At 48.6% G+C, this 18,037-nt stretch overlaps 2 protein-coding genes across 2 annotated transcripts in view; both read left to right on the forward strand.

Moving 5' to 3' along the window:
• The window catches only part of LOC117730665 (dynein heavy chain domain-containing protein 1), a 29,377-nt gene extending 13,205 nt beyond the window's left edge, over nt 1–16,172 (forward strand). Inside the window, exons 22-43 of the mRNA XM_034532527.1 lie at nt 81–198; nt 323–482; nt 565–847; nt 934–2,293; nt 2,650–2,734; nt 3,408–3,525; nt 3,599–3,785; nt 3,983–4,085; nt 4,163–4,291; nt 4,371–4,562; nt 4,636–5,055; nt 5,251–5,662; nt 5,862–5,990; nt 6,065–6,202; nt 6,469–6,647; nt 6,724–7,644; nt 8,897–9,056; nt 9,130–9,204; nt 11,726–11,942; nt 12,726–12,802; nt 14,073–14,207; nt 15,412–16,172. Coding sequence (XP_034388418.1) covers nt 81–198; nt 323–482; nt 565–847; nt 934–2,293; nt 2,650–2,734; nt 3,408–3,525; nt 3,599–3,785; nt 3,983–4,085; nt 4,163–4,291; nt 4,371–4,562; nt 4,636–5,055; nt 5,251–5,662; nt 5,862–5,990; nt 6,065–6,202; nt 6,469–6,647; nt 6,724–7,644; nt 8,897–9,056; nt 9,130–9,204; nt 11,726–11,942; nt 12,726–12,802; nt 14,073–14,207; nt 15,412–15,608 — 5,795 coding nt within the window. The 3' untranslated portion in view covers nt 15,609–16,172. The remainder of the gene's footprint in view (nt 1–80; nt 199–322; nt 483–564; nt 848–933; nt 2,294–2,649; nt 2,735–3,407; nt 3,526–3,598; nt 3,786–3,982; nt 4,086–4,162; nt 4,292–4,370; nt 4,563–4,635; nt 5,056–5,250; nt 5,663–5,861; nt 5,991–6,064; nt 6,203–6,468; nt 6,648–6,723; nt 7,645–8,896; nt 9,057–9,129; nt 9,205–11,725; nt 11,943–12,725; nt 12,803–14,072; nt 14,208–15,411) is intronic.
• Nucleotides 1–17,613, forward strand: part of LOC117734031 (extracellular serine/threonine protein kinase FAM20C-like) — a 50,791-nt gene extending 33,178 nt beyond the window's left edge. Inside the window, exons 9-11 of the mRNA XM_034538110.1 lie at nt 16,062–16,143; nt 16,898–16,957; nt 17,111–17,613. Of these exons, the coding sequence (XP_034394001.1) occupies nt 16,062–16,143; nt 16,898–16,957; nt 17,111–17,345 (377 nt within the window). The 3' untranslated portion in view covers nt 17,346–17,613. The remainder of the gene's footprint in view (nt 1–16,061; nt 16,144–16,897; nt 16,958–17,110) is intronic.
• Nucleotides 17,614–18,037: the final 424 nt, after the last annotated feature.

An 18,037-nucleotide genomic window follows, 5' to 3' on the forward strand; every position in this document is an offset into this window, starting at 1 on the left:
CAGCATGCATGAACATAAAACATCGTAAACATACAGACTAGTGAAAGTAGTGACTTGAGTTCATATGCCTCCTCCAACAGATACACTTCTACACACAACCAGAACATCAGACACAGATCCTCATGAGCAGGAACTGATTACCAGGAACCTTTTCCTGGTGGCTTATATTTGGGGATTTAGTGGACATCTGCATCCTCGGTAAGATCCCCACCGTCTTTATGGAACTTGTTTCATAGTCACATTTATTCAGCTATTGCTCACATCTTAAATCTTTAATCTTAAAATATCAGTCACCCTTTTACTTCTTGTGTTTCTGCTTCAGGCACCAGCCACAGTTCGACTCACTGGCCCGCCAAGCGCTGTTCACTTGCCGGTACAACATCGTGGTTCCTGATGAAGAGAGTGTGTTTGAACATTTTTTAAACACCGGCAGCAAGATCTGCCCCAAGAACACCATGCTGACCAATTCCATCACTCCCAAGGTTTGTCGTGAGCAGAGTGCATGTCGTCCTCCCTGCATTCAAATATGTTGACTTACCAAGTGTCTTCCATCTGATCGCATAGTACTGGAGATACACATATCTCCTGAAGCTCATGCTGGAGGCCAACCAGCCTGCTCTGCTCGTAGGAGAGACGGCTTCTGGAAAAACCACTCTATGCAAAGCTCTGCTGAGTTTTGACAAGCCCCACGTTAACCTGGCAGCCAGTCCTCTGCTGAGCTCCAGAGACCTGCGCACGGTTCTGAGTCACATCAGCTGCAGGGGGAACCGGGAGGTCCCTCTGGGCTCCGGGACAAGACCGCCGGGACTGCTTCTTTGCGTGGATGATTTGCATGAAGCCCCCTGTGGTGAGTAGGAATATGTACCTTCAGAGAACGATTATGATTTGGAACCTTGAATCTTTACGAGGTGAATGTCTTGTTCCCGCCGATAGATGTCTTTGGGAAGACGTCGGCGGCTCTGGAGACGCTCCGACAGAGCATTTCAATGGGACAAATCGTAACGTTTGACGCCTCCAACTTCAAGCCGTTGAGTGCTGCAGGCGTCAGCTACATGGCTACCTGCTCCGTCTTGGGCTTTGGCAATCGGCACAGTGAGGCCATGACCTCCAGGCTCTCACGCCTGTTCTCCATCTTCGTGCTGCCCGGCCTGTCCATGGACGTCATACTGTCCATCCATTCTCCTCGGCTGAAGCTCTGGCTCCAGGACACGACGCTGAAGCAGAGCGGCGAGGAACTGGCGTGCTGCATCATCACCGCTACTGAACACCTCTATCGAGCAATCTGTGACCACTTCCAGCCGACTGGGAAGAGGCCCCATTTCATCTTCTCCCATCACGACCTGCAGAAGGTGTTCAGGGGGATGTGCTTGTGGCAGCCCGACCTCTCACACTCAGGGTGTTCCCTCCTTCCTGTAGCACATCTCTGGATGCACGAGTGTGCACGTACATTCAGTGACAGGTTATGCTCAGAGGACGAAAGAAGAACTCTTGTGTCCCTCGTAGCCGAGACGACAGCAGCTCACTTTGGGGGAACTCGGGCAGGAGGTCAGAGTCTGGAGCCACTAAACCGGCCTCAGTCAGACCTGGAGGAAGGCCTCACATCTACTGAACCTTCACTCCTGTCTGGAAACACTTGCTCAGAGGCAAGCCTTCAAACCAACCCTCTGCAACCACAGATCCTCCAGCATATGGAGGAGCTCGTCTACGGTCCCCAGCTCTCCGAGGCCCCAATGACTCAGCGTCACAGTTTTAATCGTGGCGCTTCTTATCAGGTCAGAGACCTGGATGCTCTGCTGCAGGATCTGTGTGCACTGGTCCACAGAAAAGAGGAAGACGCAGGACAGGAAGTCGCTTATGACTCCAACATGACAGGCGGATGCGTCGTCCACAGACAAAGAGCCCGCCAGCTGTTGCGTATCCTCAGGGCGCTGCTCATACCCAAAGGTCACGGCGTGCTGATTGGTTCCGACAGAGGCACGGGCCGTAAAACCACAGTGCGGTTAGCTGCCTATCTAGCGGGCTGCCGGTTGATGGAGGTGCATTCTGGGAACGAGAACCAGCTGCGCCACATCCTAAAAGAAGCCGGGAATCAAACCAGAGAGGATGGAGCTCATGTCATCCTACTGGTCCACGAAGGACTCAGCCAGTCCGCCAGAGAAGAGCTGTTGGTGGCGATGGCTCACCCAACGTACCCGGGACTCTACACGGACCAGGAGCTGGGAGATCGGGTCTCCAGAGTGACTGCTGGGAAGAGGTCCAGAAGATACCTGATGGACAGTTTCATGTTTGAGAAGTAAGAGGACCATTCATGTGTCACCCTTCCTGCTGGATTCACACGTTCTTCATACCAACTGGTTATCATCTGCTCATAGTCACTAGACTCAGTAGTCCATGAGAGACTATCGGCTTCCTTTGCCTCTTTTTAGTCATTTAGTCCAATCAGACCAAAAGTAAATCTTTATTTAAACTAATTGAACAGTGTATTGAAAGATGTATTCACTTCCAGCGGTAATGTTCTTACTACATTAATGTATTCTGTAGTGCAGCTGCTGATATAACTACATTCACACCAATGAGCTTATGAGAAAATTCAACAGGAAAAAAAGAACTAATATTTCCAAATCACTCTCACTTTCTTTTTTTAAAAAGCTACTTGAGCCAAATTCACAGAAATGTGCACGTGTTCCTGTTGCTTCCCTTCGCCCCGACACACAGCGGACGCCATGGAGTTAACGTAAGTATGTCTTAGAATTACTACACCTGTGTGTCTGTGTTCCATAAACTCATGTTTACAATGTTTACTGAGGGAATACATCAAGAGAAGTAGAGTCATTTATATAGACTTCTATACAACCAGAGGAGTCGCCCCCTGGTGGTCAGGAGAGAGAATGCAGCTTTAACACATGAAGCATAGACTTCTATACAACCAGAGGAGTCGCCCCCTGGTGGTCAGGAGAGAGAATGCAGCTTCAACACATGAAGCATATACTTCTATACAACCAGAGGAGTCGCCCCCTGGTGGTCAGGAGAGAGAATGCAGCTTTAAGACATGAAGCATAGACTTCTATACAACCAGAGGAGTCGCCCCCTGGTGGTCAGGAGAGAGAATGCAGCTTTAACACATGAAGCATAGACTTCTATACAACCAGAGGAGTCGCCCCCTGGTGGTCAGGAGAGAGAATGCAGCTTCAACACATGAAGCGTAGACTTCTATACAACCAGAGGAGTCGCCCCCTGGTGGTCAGTAGAGATAATGCAGCTTTAACACATGAAGCATAGACTTCTATACAACCAGAGGAGTCGCCCCCTGGTGGTCAGGAGAGAGAATGCAGCTTTAACACATGAAGCATAGACTTCTATACAACCAGAGGAGTCTCTTCCTGACTTGTTTCTCCTTGGTGATCCAGGCTCAACTGACCAAGGCCCTGATCTTCAGTAGCTGTGTGGAGGTGTACCAGCCTTGGTCCAACCAGTCTTTAGTGGAAGTTGCTGCTCGATTCCTGAAAACCAGTTCCCACCTCCAACGTGAGTCTGTCGTCACGTAGTTTTGACCCGTTTGTTGAGGTCGTGCTGCACTGAGTCCTCTTTCTCTCTCTAGAGGAGGCAGGAGGCTCAGTGGCCGGCCTGTCGGTGGCCATGGCTTCAATCCATCAATCTGCATGTCGGCACGCTGCCGTCCTCCTCGGAGCTCGGCCCTTCGGCCCTCAGACGTATATGGAGTTCATGGCCAACTTTGATTACATGTGCAGCCATCTGCACAGTCAGCAGCAGAGCAGAGCCACCAGGTAGTCCTCCTCATGGTATCTGATGAAGAGAACTATGAGCTTTGCACAATCCAAAGCTGCACAACCATACACAACTAACAAAGTGTGCATGTGTTGACTGGATTGCATCGGACTGTATCAGTTTAAATATACTTTTATGCTGTTGTGTCTTTTGTAACACACACACACATCTATGATAGAACTGTTGTATATTCCAGAGTGGCCAGTGCTCTGTCTCAGTGGGCCTCCCTGAGCAGCTCCGCCGTGCAGCGCAGACACAACTTCATACGACTGCAGGAGAAGTTTGCTGAGACTCAGCAGGTCAGTGGGTCAATATTCAGCCAGTGACATGAACCTCCATTAATATTCAATCTGAATACATGTTGCGCTTTCTGCAGCGCCAGAAGGATCTCCTCACAGCCGCAGGCGGTCGCAGGCGGCAGCTCGAGGAGGCCATGCGGCAATGTGTCGTGGAGGAGCAGGAGCTGCGTCTCCTGGAGGAGCAGAATACTCCTTCTCACATCCAGGTCAACAGATGTGTTATGAACGTCTAACGAGTCACATGACACGCTGAAAAGAAAGCAACCCGTATGATCGTTCCTTCAGGTGGGGCCTGTGTTCCGGTCGGGCCTCAGGATCCTCAGTTGTCTGAGTCCGTCTGACCTGGAGGAGGTGCGTCACTACAGAGACCCGCCTGACGGCGTGGTGAAGGTCATGGACGCCGTCTGTCTGCTGTTCCATCGGCCACCCGGCTGGGAGAGCGCCCGGCAGCTTCTGGGGCAATCCAACTTCTTCCAGGTGTGTGGATAGATGGTGATGGCGATATCTGTCAGTCGTGAGCTCTCCTGTTGACGAGCTGCATCTCTGATAGGAGCTGGAGTTCTTTGACCGCCACGGCGTCTCCGATGAGCAGCTGCAGCAGCTCCACCAGATGCTCCTCAGTCCTCAGTTTGCTGCGCCGTGCGTGCTGGAGGCCAGCAGAGCCTGCGCGTCGCTGTGCCGGTGGGTCCGGGCCGTGTACGAGTGCTGCCGCATGCAGCACCCGCTGCAGGCGGAGCAGCAGCCCGGCGTGCTGCTCCAAGAGGCCAGAGGTCGGCTGCACCGCGCCGAGCAGCACCGGGAGGAAGCGCGCCGCCGGCAGCAGGAAGCCCAGCTTCAGCTGCAGCTGCTACCGAGAGAACTGGAGGAGCAAGAGCTGGAGCTGCACGAGGCCGAGAGCTCAGACAGAGAAGCTGCTTCGGCTGCAGGGAAGCTGGAGGCACACGTCAGCGCCTGGAGGGCTGCGGCTGAGGTACCACACACACACACACACACACACACACACACACGCTTAAAGATAACACCAGGAACTGGTTCTGGTTAGTCCCAGACTGCCAGACCCGCTGCAGTACAATAAGAGGTTTTCTAAAGGGACCCTGGTCCAAAATCAGAAATCCACTTCTTGCAGTGGCTTTAATTTTGAAGGGTTTCTCTATTTTCCCCTCAGGAGGCGGAGCTAAATAGTCAAACCTTACGAGGAGACGGCGTCACCCTGGCTGCCATCATCTCGTATCTGGGCCCCTTCGGACCTGATACACGGACTCAACTGCTGAGCAAGTGGAGGGAGCTCCTTAAGACCGGAAGCATGGACCCCGACCCCGAGGACCCCAGAAGCTCCCTGTTTGCACACTGTGAAGCCACGCCTCCTCGGTGCCCTCTGGGCTTTCCCATCCCCGTGTCCGAGTTGCTGCAGCGGCCCCTGGGTCGGGCTTTGGGGGTCCACTGGGACGCCCCGCCTGCCAGACTGGTTGTCAAGCTGCTGCTGTGGAGCTGCAGCGGCGCCTGTGTTCAGCGCTGCCCCCTGCTGGCAGACACGCAGCAGCACCTCGACATGAGCTCCCTGAGCGGCCTCCTCACAGGTACCGGAGGTCACAGCTTTCACCACGTTACCGTGCCGACTAGCGGACATTCTTCATTAGGATCCTAACACGTCACAATAACAATAATAATTAAGATAACTAAACTTATAATCGTTACATTCATAAAGAAATTGTGGCCGATGCTATAAAATATCAGAACAGGTAAATAATGCATTTTGCCAAATTCCAAACTGTGCAGGAGAGAAGGCGGAGCTTGAGAAGGCGGAGCTTGAGAAGGCGGGGCTTGAGACAGAGACGGCGTGCCAGCTGGTGGTTTGTGCTGATGACCCAGAGCTGCTGGACCAGCTGGACCGGGCTGCAGAGAGAGGTGCAGAAGGGGGACACAATGCACATATTAGGACCAGGGATTCTGTGACTCATCCCCCCCTCTTGATTCTGCAGGACTCAGAGTCCTGGTGACTCACCTGGAACGCGTGAGTCCGAGTCCTCGCTTTGTGGCCCGCCTGCAGTCCAAACCGGCCCACCCTGAGTTCTGCCTCTTGCTCAGCACCCGTCTGCCTGTCCAACTGGTCTACAGTGGTGAGAAGGACTACACAGATACCCTTTGACCACCTGTAGATATGAAGGATGATTATTCATATCAGAGTGAAGAAGGGTTTCTACACTCTGGTGTTCTCAAGGACCATAAAGGTCAAAGCACGACATGTGACCAACGAGCAGAAAGAAAAATATTAAAGAAATGTGGATTCTTTTCTCTCAAACTAAGTGAAGAACCGATGAGCACCACGAGAGTCCCTCAGAGCCCATCCCATAACATCCATGTGCTTCCTGCTGGTGTTCTGCAGACGTGCCCCCGTCCATCGTGGCCCAGGTGGGCGTGGTTGACCTCTCTCTGGGCCCAGAGGACCTCCAGGAGCTGCTGCTGACTCGGCTGCTGCAGACGGAGTGCAGGGAGCTGCTGGTTCAGCACCTGCAGCTCCAGCAGGACCGGCAGCTGCTGCAGGAGAGGCTGGCCTCGGCGGAGGTGATGACATCACCAGCACCAGCAGGACTCCAGTGTGTGTGTACCGCTCGCCGTTTGACCGTGTGTCTCGTCTCAGGATGCTCTGCTGGACGCCGTCCTGCAGTCCGGCTCCTTCCTGCCGCAGGATGCCGCTCTGGCGGTCTGCCGGGCCACCGACAGGAAGCAGCAGGCGGCGCTACGGCGGCACGAGTCCCTGCTGGCAGCGCCGCGGCAGGTCGTGAGGCTGGCGGCGTCGTTCTACCGCGCTCTGCAGGACGTGTCCCGCCTCTCTCCCGCCTACTACTTCCCCCTACGCGGCTTCATCGCGGCGCTACGAGGGGCCCTCGTCGTGGGCGCGGCCCGGGGGGTCGAGGCCGAGGTCACAAACCGACTGGTGGCCCGGCTGCTGGCTCAGTACGGGCCGTGCCTCACCAAGAGCCACTCCGCGGTTCTGGAGCTGCTGCTGTCGGCCGCTTTGCTCCGACACCGCGGGCTCTGCTCCGAGGCCGAGAGGGCGGCGCTCCTCAGGGGCCTCGGAGACGTGAGGCGCCCCCCCGCGCCCCCCCTCGCTGGCGCTCTGCCCAGCTGGATCCCCCAGCCGGTCCACCCGGAGCTCCTGGTCCTGGAGGAGATCCCGGTCTTCAGAGGGCTGACGGCGTCCCTCTCCAGCGGCCCGGCCCAGTGGCGCGAGTACCTGCGCCTCCCTTCCTGCGGCGTGGTCGGGCCCGTGCCCTGCCGCTCCCACGCCCACCTGACGCTGCTGCAGCGGGCACTCCTCTGGAGGACGCTGCTGCCCGGCTGCCTGGGAGGGCTGGCGGAGGCCATGGCCGCCTACCACCTTCGGCTGCCCGGGGCCGAGGCCCCCCAGGCCGGGAACCCAGAGGCCCTGTGGCGCTACGTGGTCCAACACGATGGGCCCATCATCTTCACGATGCTGCGTCACAGAGGAGGCGGGATGAGCATTCAGCCGCTTCACCTCATCAACACGCTGGCTCGCTGCGCAGCGGAAACCACCACGGTAGGGGTTCTGATGAAGGGGTTCTGATCTGGTTTCAGGGGTTCTGATGAAGGGGTTCTGATCTGGTTTCAGGGGTTCTGATGAAGGGGTTCTGATCTGGTTTCAAGGGTTCTGCTGAAGGGGTTCTGCTCTGGTTTCAGGGGTTCTGATGAATGGGGTTCTGCTCTGGTTTCAAGGGGTTCTGATGAAGGGGTTCTGATCTGGTTTCAAGGGTTCTGATGAAGGGGTTCTGATCTGGTTTCAGGGGTTCTGATGAAGGGGTTCTGATCTGGTTTCAAGGGTTCTGCTGAAGGGTTTCTGATCTGGTTTCAAGGGTTCTGTTGAAGGGGTTCTGATCTGGTTTCAGGGGTTCTGATGAAGGGGTTCTGATCTGGTTTCAAGGGTTCTGCTGAAGGGGTTCTGCTCTGGTTTCAGGGGTTCTGTTGAAGGGGTTCTGCTCTGGTTTCAGGGGTTCTGCTGAAGGGGTTCTGCTCTGGATTCAGGGGTTCTGATGAATGGGTTCTGCTCTGGGTTCAGGGGTTCTGATGAATGGGTTCTGCTCTGGTTTCAGGGGTTCTGCTGAAGGGGTTCTGATCTGGTTTCAAGGGTTCTGATGAAGGGGTTCTGATCTGGTTTCAGGGGTTCTGATCTGGTTTCAGGGGTTCTGATGAAGGGGTTCTGATCTGGTTTCAAGGGTTCTGCTGAAGGGTTTCTGATCTGGTTTCAAGGGTTCTGTTGAAGGGGTTCTGATCTGGTTTCAGGGGTTCTGATGAAGGGGTTCTGATCTGGTTTCAAGGGTTCTGCTGAAGGGGTTCTGCTCTGGTTTCAGGGGTTCTGTTGAAGGGGTTCTGCTCTGGTTTCAGGGGTTCTGCTGAAGGGGTTCTGCTCTGGTTTCAGGGGTTCTGATGAATGGGTTCTGCTCTGGGTTCAGGGGTTCTGATGAATGGGTTCTGCTCTGGTTTCAGGGGTTCTGCTGAAGGGGTTCTGATCTGGTTTCAGGGGTTCTGATGAAGGGGTTCTGATCTGGTTTCAAGGGTTCTGCTGAAGGGGTTCTGCTCTGGTTTCAGGGGTTCTGTTGAAGGGGTTCTGCTCTGGTTTCAGTGGTTCTGATGAATGGGGTTCTGCTCTGGTTTCAGGGGGTTCTGATGAAGGGGTTCTGATCTGGTTTCAAGGGTTCTGATGAAGGGGTTCTGATCTGGTTTCAGGGGTTCTGCTGAAGGGGTTCTTCTCTGGTTTCAGGGGTTCTGCTGAAGGGGTTCTTCTCTGGTTTCAGGTGGAGGTGGTTTCTGTTGATGCTCCCTGTGACCCGGAGGTGGTTCTGATGAAGCTGAACAGAGCCGTTCTGGAGGGGCGCTGGCTGGTTCTTCACCTGTCGGAGCGACCGGACGGAGAAGCAGCGGCTCACCTGAGCCAGCTGGTCTCCTGCTTCAGAGGTCTGGATCACATGTCACTGCAGGTGTGGTGGTGAACTCAGCGGAACTCACCGGTTCTGTTTCTGTCCCACAGAGCAGCACCGGCCGGCCCACCCGGGCTTCAGGCTGTGCTTCATCGCTGGAGAAGATGCGTTTCGCTCCATACCAGGTACATGTTTCATACAGGTACATGTTTCATACAGGTACATGTTTCATACCAGGTACATGTTTCATACCAGGTACATGTTTCATACCAGGTACATGTTTCATAGGTACATGTTTCATACAGGTACATGTTTCATACAGGTACATGTTTCATACAGGTACATGTTTCATACCAGGTACATGTTTCATACAGGTACATGTTTCATACCAGGTACATGTTTCATACAGGTACATGTTTCATACAGGTACATGTTTCATACAGGTACATGTTTCATACCAGGTACATGTTTCATACAGGTACATGTTTCATACCAGGTACATGTTTCATACAGGTACATGTTTCATACCAGGTACATGTTTCATACAGGTACATGTTTCATACAGGTACATGTTTCATAGGTACATGTTTCATACCAGGTACATGTTTCATACAGGTACATGTTTCATACCAGGTACATGTTTCATACAGGTACATGTTTCATACAGGTACATGTTTCATACCAGGTACATGTTTCATACAGGTACATGTTTCATAGGTACATGTTTCATACAGGTACATGTTTCATACAGGTACATGTTTCATAGGTACATGTTTCATACCAGGTACATGTTTCATACAGGTACATGTTTCATACCAGGTACATGTTTCATACAGGTACATGTTTCATACAGGTACATGTTTCATACCAGGTACATGTTTCATACAGGTACATGTTTCATACAGGTACATGTTTCATACCAGGTACATGTTTCATACCAGGTACATGTTTCATACAGGTACATGTTTCATACCAGGTACATGTTTCATACAGGTACATGTTTCATACCAGGTACATGTTTCATACAGGTACATGTTTCATACCAGGTACATGTTTCATACAGGTACATGTTTCATACAGGTACATGTTTCATACAGGTACATGTTTCATACAGGTACATGTTTCATACAGGTACATGTTTCATACCAGGTACATGTTTCATACAGGTACATGTTTCATACAGGTACATGTTTCATACAGGTACATGTTTCATACAGGTACATGTTTCATACCAGGTACATGTTTCATACCAGGTACATGTTTCATACCAGGTACATGTTTCATAGGTACATGTTTCATACAGGTACATGTTTCATACAGGTACATGTTTCATACAGGTACATGTTTCATACAGGTACATGTTTCATACCAGGTACATGTTTCATACAGGTACATGTTTCATACCAGGTACATGTTTCATACAGGTACATGTTTCATACAGGTACATGTTTCATACAGGTACATGTTTCATACCAGGTACATGTTTCATACAGGTACATGTTTCATACCAGGTACATGTTTCATACAGGTACATGTTTCATACCAGGTACATGTTTCATACAGGTACATGTTTCATACAGGTACATGTTTCATAGGTACATGTTTCATACCAGGTACATGTTTCATACAGGTACATGTTTCATACCAGGTACATGTTTCATACAGGTACATGTTTCATACAGGTACATGTTTCATACCAGGTACATGTTTCATACAGGTACATGTTTCATAGGTACATGTTTCATACAGGTACATGTTTCATACAGGTACATGTTTCATAGGTACATGTTTCATACCAGGTACATGTTTCATACAGGTACATGTTTCATACCAGGTACATGTTTCATACAGGTACATGTTTCATACAGGTACATGTTTCATACAGGTACATGTTTCATACCAGGTACATGTTTCATACAGGTACATGTTTCATACAGGTACATGTTTCATACAGGTACATGTTTCATACCAGGTACATGTTTCATACAGGTACATGTTTCATACAGGTACATGTTTCATACAGGTACATGTTTCATACAGGTACATGTTTCATACCAGGTACATGTTTCATACAGGTACATGTTTCATACAGGTACATGTTTCATACCAGGTACATGTTTCATACAGGTACATGTTTCATACAGGTACATGTTTCATACCAGGTACATGTTTCATACAGGTACATGTTTCATACCAGGTACATGTTTCATACAGGTACATGTTTCATACCAGGTACATGTTTCATACAGGTACATGTTTCATACAGGTACATGTTTCATACAGGTACATGTTTCATACCAGGTACATGTTTCATACAGGTACATGTTTCATACCAGGTACATGTTTCATACAGGTACATGTTTCATACAGGTACATGTTTCATACAGGTACATGTTTCATACCAGGTACATGTTTCATACAGGTACATGTTTCATACCAGGTACATGTTTCATAGGTACATGTTTCATACAGGTACATGTTTCATACAGGTACATGTTTCATACAGGTACATGTTTCATACCAGGTACATGTTTCATAGGTACATGTTTCATACAGGTACATGTTTCATACAGGTACATGTTTCATACAGGTACATGTTTCATACCAGGTACATGTTTCATACAGGTACATGTTTCATACAGGTACATGTTTCATGTGTGTGTATATATACATATGATGTTGATGATTGTTTTCATTATCAAACAGTGGCGCTGCGACTGTGTGCCCTGCGTCTGGTCTGTGAGGCTCCCCTGGGTCTGAAGGAGGAGCTGGGCCGTTCTTTGAGGCAGCTGCTGTCGGTCATCCAGCATCGGTCTCTGTCAGCGGACGCCGTGGCGCCGCTCGTCCACTGCGCCGTGTTCCACTCTGTGTTACTGCAGAGGCAGAGCTGCGAGCATCCAGCTGAGGGGAGGAGCTACTGCTGGTGAGGAGGCGGCCCCCTGCTGTGTGCTGCATTTAAACCAAAGCTGCACAGCCCAGAGCTGAATAATATATATATATATATTGTCCGACGGTCCTTGAACACATTAATGCATATATTTTAACCAGATTGTGTAAAAGACATTAAATACTGAGCTCCTCAGTGAAACTATGACATCATGATTGACTCACCTGAGACCAACAGTCATATGACACTTATTTTTTTATTTATAGATTCCATTGTTTTCCAATTTGTGCAGATTAAAAGTATCTTCTTAATGATTTAAGTCATAATAACTGAATTATTCTGCACTACAGACGTGTTCTACTTCTAGTCCCCATGGTTCTATTTCCAGAGAGGAGCAGGACTTTTATTTTGAAAATCAAGACATGATACCAAAAAGAGGGTTCGGAGGGTTGATGTCCAGGTGGTGTTTCCTCTGAATGAAGCTGAATATGAACTAATGCCTCAGTATTGAACGTGTGTGTGTGTGTGTGTGTGTGTGTGGTGTGTGTGTGTGTGTGTGTGTGTGTGTGTGGTGTGTGTGTGTGTGTGTGTGTGTGTGTGTGCGTGGTGTGTGTGTGTGGTGTGTGTGTGTGTGTGTGTGCGTGGTGTGTGTGGTGTGCGTGTGTGTTTGTGTGTGTGTGGTGTGTGTGTGCGTGGTGTGCGTGTGTGTGGTGTGTGTGCGTGGTGTGTGTGGTGTGCGTGTGTGTGTGTGGTGTGTGTTTGTGTGTGTGTGGTGTGTGTGTGCGTGGTGTGCGTGTGTGTGGTGTGTGTGTGTTGAAGGACTCAGGAAGACCTCCTGGCTCTGGTGGATGCACACGCTCACGTTTCTAGCACTGAGGCTCTGCGGCACATCGCAGGTGAGGCCGCATGGGCGATACGACCTTTAACCTGCTTCTACTTTAGTGACCTTTAACCTGCTTCTACTTTAGTGACCTTTAACCTGCTTCTACTTTAGTGACCTTTAACCTGCTTCTACTTCAGTGACCTTTAACCTGCTTCTACTTTAGTGACCTTTAACCTGCTTCTACTTCAGTGACCTTTAACCTGCTTCTACTTTAGTGACCTTTAACCTGCTTCTACTTTAGTGACCTTTAACCTGCTTCTACTTTAGTGACCTTTAACCTGCTTCTACTTCAGTGACCTTTAACCTGCTTCTACTTTAGTGACCTTTAACCTGCTTCTACTTTAGTGACCTTTAACCTGCTTCTACTTTAGTGACCTTTAACCTGCTTCTACTTCAGTGACCTTTAACCTGCTTCTACTTTAGTGACCTTTAACCTGCTTCTACTTTAGTGACCTTTAACCTGCTTCTACTTTAGTGACCTTTAACCTGCTTCTACTTTAGTGACCTTTAACCTGCTTCTACTTTAGTGACCTTTAACCTGCTTCTACTTTAGTGACCTTTAACCTGCTTCTACTTCAGTGACCTTTAACCTGCTTCTACTTTAGTGACCTTTAACCTGCTTCTACTTCAGTGACCTTTAACCTGCTTCTACTTTAGTGACCTTTAACCTGCTTCTACTTTAGTGACCTTTAACCTGCTTCTACTTTAGTGACCTTTAACCTGCTTCTACTTCAGTGACCTTTAACCTGCTTCTACTTTAGTGACCTTTAACCTGCTTCTACTTTAGTGACCTTTAACCTGCTTCTACTTTAGTGACCTTTAACCTGCTTCTACTTCAGTGACCTTTAACCTGCTTCTACTTTAGTGACCTTTAACCTGCTTCTACTTTAGTGACCTTTAACCTGCTTCTACTTTAGTGACCTTTAACCTGCTTCTACTTTAGTGACCTTTAACCTGCTTCTACTTCAGTGACCTTTAACCTGCTTCTACTTTAGTGACCTTTAACCTGCTTCTACTTTAGTGACCTTTAACCTGCTTCTACTTCAGTGACCTTTAACCTGCTTCTACTTTAGTGACCTTTAACCTGCTTCTACTTCAGTGACCTTTAACTTGCTTCTACTTCAGTGACCTTTAACCTGCTTCTACTTTAGTGACCTTTAACCTGCTTCTACTTTAGTGACCTTTAACCTGCTTCTACTTCAGTGACCTTTAACCTGCTTTTACTTTAGTGACCTTTAACCTGCTTCTACTTCAGTGACCTTTAACCTGCTCTTATTTTTCAGTCCACCTGGTGCACGGCGGCCATGTTCTGGACTCTGCAGGTCTGGAGCTTGTGGACAGCGTGGCCAAGACCTTCCTGAGCAGAGCGTCTCTCTGGGGAGGTGGACCTCACATCTCCTCTGACATCACCAGTCCTGGTAACTTGATCTCGCCATCTTGATTTTTCTTACAGTGAACAGGAAGTGACCATATTTGGACCTAAAGCATCCCCTGTATTATGGTCTGTTTGACTCTAAATTAACATAATTTACTAAATGAACATCACGCTGTATTGAAGAAGACTTGAAACTAGAGATTGAGACCAAAAACTAATGTTTACAATGTTTACTGAGGGAATACATCAAGAGAAGTAGAGTCATTTATATAGACTTCTATACAACCAGAGGAGTCGCCCCCTGGTGGTCAGGAGAGAGAATGCAGCTTTAACACATGAAGCATAGACTTCTATACAACCAGAGGAGTCGCCCCCTGGTGGTCAGGAGAGAGAATGCAGCTTTAACATGTGAAGCATAGACTTCTATACAACCAGAGGAGTCGCCCCCTGGTGGTCAGGAGAGAGAATGCAGCTTTAACACATGAAGCATAGACTTCTATACAACCAGAGGAGTCGCCCCCTGGTGGTCAGGAGAGAGAATGCAGCTTTAACACATGAAGCATAGACTTCTATACAACCAGAGGAGTCGCCCCCTGTTGGTCAGGAGAGAGAATGCAGCTTTAACATGTGAAGCATAGACTTCTATACAACCAGAGGAGTCGCCCCCTGGTGGTCAGGAGAGAGAATGCAGCTTTAACACATAAAGCATAGACTTCTATACAACCAGAGGAGTCGCCCCCTGGTGGTCAGGAGAGAGAATGCAGCTTTAACACATGAAGCATAGACTTCTATACAACCAGAGGAGTCGCCCCCTGGTGGTCAGGAGAGAGAATGCAGCTTTAACACATGAAGCATAGACTTCTATACAACCAGAGGAGTCGCCCCCTGGTGGTCAGGAGAGAGAATGCAGCTTTAACACATGAAGCATAGACTTCTATACAACCAGAGGAGTCGCTCCCTGGTGGTCAGTAGAGAGAATGCAGCTTTAACACATGAAGCATAGACTTCTATACAACCAGAGGAGTCGCCCCCTGGTGGTCAGGAGAGAGAATGCAGCTTTAACACATGAAGCATAGACTTCTATACAACCAGAGGAGTCGCCCCCTGGTGGTCAGGAGAGAGAATGCAGCTTTAACACATGAAGCATAGACTTCTATACAACCAGAGGAGTCGCTCCCTGGTGGTCAGTAGAGAGAATGCAGCTTTAACACATGAAGCATAGACTTCTAAATGTTGTGGTTCCTCAGATCCGTCAGACCTGCTGCAGATGTTGGAGCAGGGTCTTCAGGGTCTTCAGGGTCTTCAGGGTCTCCAGGGTCTTCAGGATCTCGGTGTTCTGGGCTTCGGAGCAGATGCGGCCGCCGAGATGGAGATCAGAAGCTGTGATCTGAAGGTCCTCCTTCGGGCCTCCCAGACCCCTCTGGAGTGTTCCGTCAGTGAATGACGTAGTTTAGTGAAAGTGGACTTGGATTCTGTCTTTTCCTAACTCCTTATGAACTCTCCTTCACACCTTTCCTTGACCTCGTGACGTTTACCCTAGAGGTCAAGGAGAAGTGGTGAGGAAAGGACGTTAGGAAGTAACGTGGTGACTTTTTGTTTGAGTGATATTAAAGTTCATCAGTCTGGAGTCTTTCTGTGTTTTTATTGAGCAAGTTCATAATACTGCAAATATATAAATACTCATCTCTCAAATATATAAATACTCATCTCTCAAATATATAAATACTCATCTCTCAAATATATAAATACTCATCTCTCAAATATATAAATACTCATCTCTTCATCGCGTGACATTTCATCAGGTTCAAATCTCCAGTTTAATGTTATTGTTTATGCACATGATGAACACATTGCATGGTGGTTATGATGTTCAGTTGACAAGCTCCTCCCCCTCCAGGAAACATGGACCGGCACCACTATGAGACCTTCGAGAAGTTCGGAAACAACACGTTCCTCCTGCACCTCGACAACGGGAGGGCGTGAGTGTGTGTGTGTGTGTGTGTGTGTGTGTGTGAGTGTGTGTTTGAGTGTGTGTGTGTGTTTGAGTGTGTGTTTGAGTGTGTGTGTGTGAGTGTGTGTTTGTGTGTGTTTGAGTGTGTGTGTGTGTGAGTGTGTTTGAGTGTGTTTGAGGGCGTGAGTTTGTGAGTGTTTGAGTGTTGTGTGTGTGTTTGAGTGTGTTTGAGTGTTTGTGTGTGTTTGAGGGCGTGAGTGTGTTTGTGTATGTGTGTGTGTTTGAGTGTTGTGTGTGTGTGTGTTTGAGTGTGTTTGAGTGTTTGAGTGTGTTTGAGGGCGTGAGTGTGTGTGTGTGTGTGTGTGTATGTGTGTGTGTATGTGTGTGTGTTTGAGTGTTGTGTGTGTGTGTGTTTGAGTGTGTGAGTGTGTTTGAGGGCGTGAGTGTGTGTGTGAGTGTGTAAGTGTGTGAGTGTGTGTTTGTGAGTGTGTGAGTGTGTGTTTGTGTGTGCGTGTGTTTGTGTGTTTGAGTGTGTGTGTTTGTGTGTTTGTGTGTGTGTGTTTGAGTGTGTGTGTGTGTTTGAGTGTGTGTGTTTGAGGGCGTGTGTGTGTGTGTGAGTGTGTTTGTGAGTGTGTGTTTGTGTGTGTGGTTGTGTGTGTTTGAGTGTGTTTGAGGGCGTGAGTTTGTGTGTGTGTGTGTGTGTGTGTGTGTGTGTGTGTGTGTGTGTGTGTGTGTGTGTGTGTGTGTGTGTGTGTGTATCCGACTCTCCTCTTGTGGTTCAGGTTCGGCCGTCACTCCAGAGACGAGCCCTCCATCTTGGCTCCTCTGCTTCAGTGCTGCAGGTGAAACCAGAACCTGGAAATGTGGTGAAATCTCAGATCTTTAATAATCTCTTTAAAGTCCGATTCTCCTGGTGACCCCTGAACGCTACACGCCGTTCCGTTAACAGTCGTTCGATATCGCTTCCTTCCCTGATCCCTTCCTCCTTCCTCTAGGATCCACCGCTCCACCTGGCTCCGCCTCCAGCTGCTGTCTCTGCCGCGGTACCGCCTCAGTGATGTCATGAGGGCCTCGCTCTCCAGGGACCCGCTTCACATCGTGGCCCCGCTGCTGTCGGAGCTGCACCTCGCCGCCCTGGACCGCCGCCTGAAGACGGTGCTGGAGACCGTCAGCCGCTGCCTGGAGAGACGGGGGGGCGCTGATGAGGTCATCAAGAATGAGGTCATCTAGGATGAGGTCATCAATGATGACCTCATCTAGGATGATGAGGTCATCAATGATGAGGTCATCAATGATGAGGTTTCTGGGTAGAGAGCTTTACTTCCTGTGATCATGAGGAACGTTGATATTTAGAATCAACACTTGAAATTATGAAGAAACTTAAAAACTGCAAGGTAGCACAAAATGTACTAAAACACTGTTTATCCAGTTTATAACTCCTGAAGTGTTATTATTCATTGAGTTATTATTCATTAAAAGTTATGTATAATCATTATTCATTAAGAGTTATGTTTATTCATTAAGAGTTAGTCATTATTCATTAAGAGTTATGTATAATCATTAAGAGTTATGTATAATCATTAAGAGTTAGTCATTATTCATTAAGAGTTATGTATAATCATTAAGAGTTAGTCATTATTCATTAAGAGTTATGTATAATCATTAAGAGTTAGTCATTATTCATTAAGAGTTATGTATAATCAGTTCATGGGGCTTCATCAGATTGAGGTGAAGAATTTAATATTTTAGAGGTTTTGCATTTGGGTATAAATAAATCTGTAGCGCCGCCTACAATGTTTTATTGGTCACAGCTATGATCAAGGGTTACAAAATAAGTATTTAGGTGAATCTTACAAAATGTAGAAAATGAGTCTTTTGCAGAATCTTACAAAATAAGTGATTTATTTATATGTTTTCAAAAT

Source organism: Cyclopterus lumpus, chromosome 1 (genome assembly GCF_009769545.1).
Source record: "Cyclopterus lumpus isolate fCycLum1 chromosome 1, fCycLum1.pri, whole genome shotgun sequence".
Taxonomy (NCBI): Eukaryota; Metazoa; Chordata; class Actinopteri; order Perciformes; family Cyclopteridae; genus Cyclopterus; species Cyclopterus lumpus.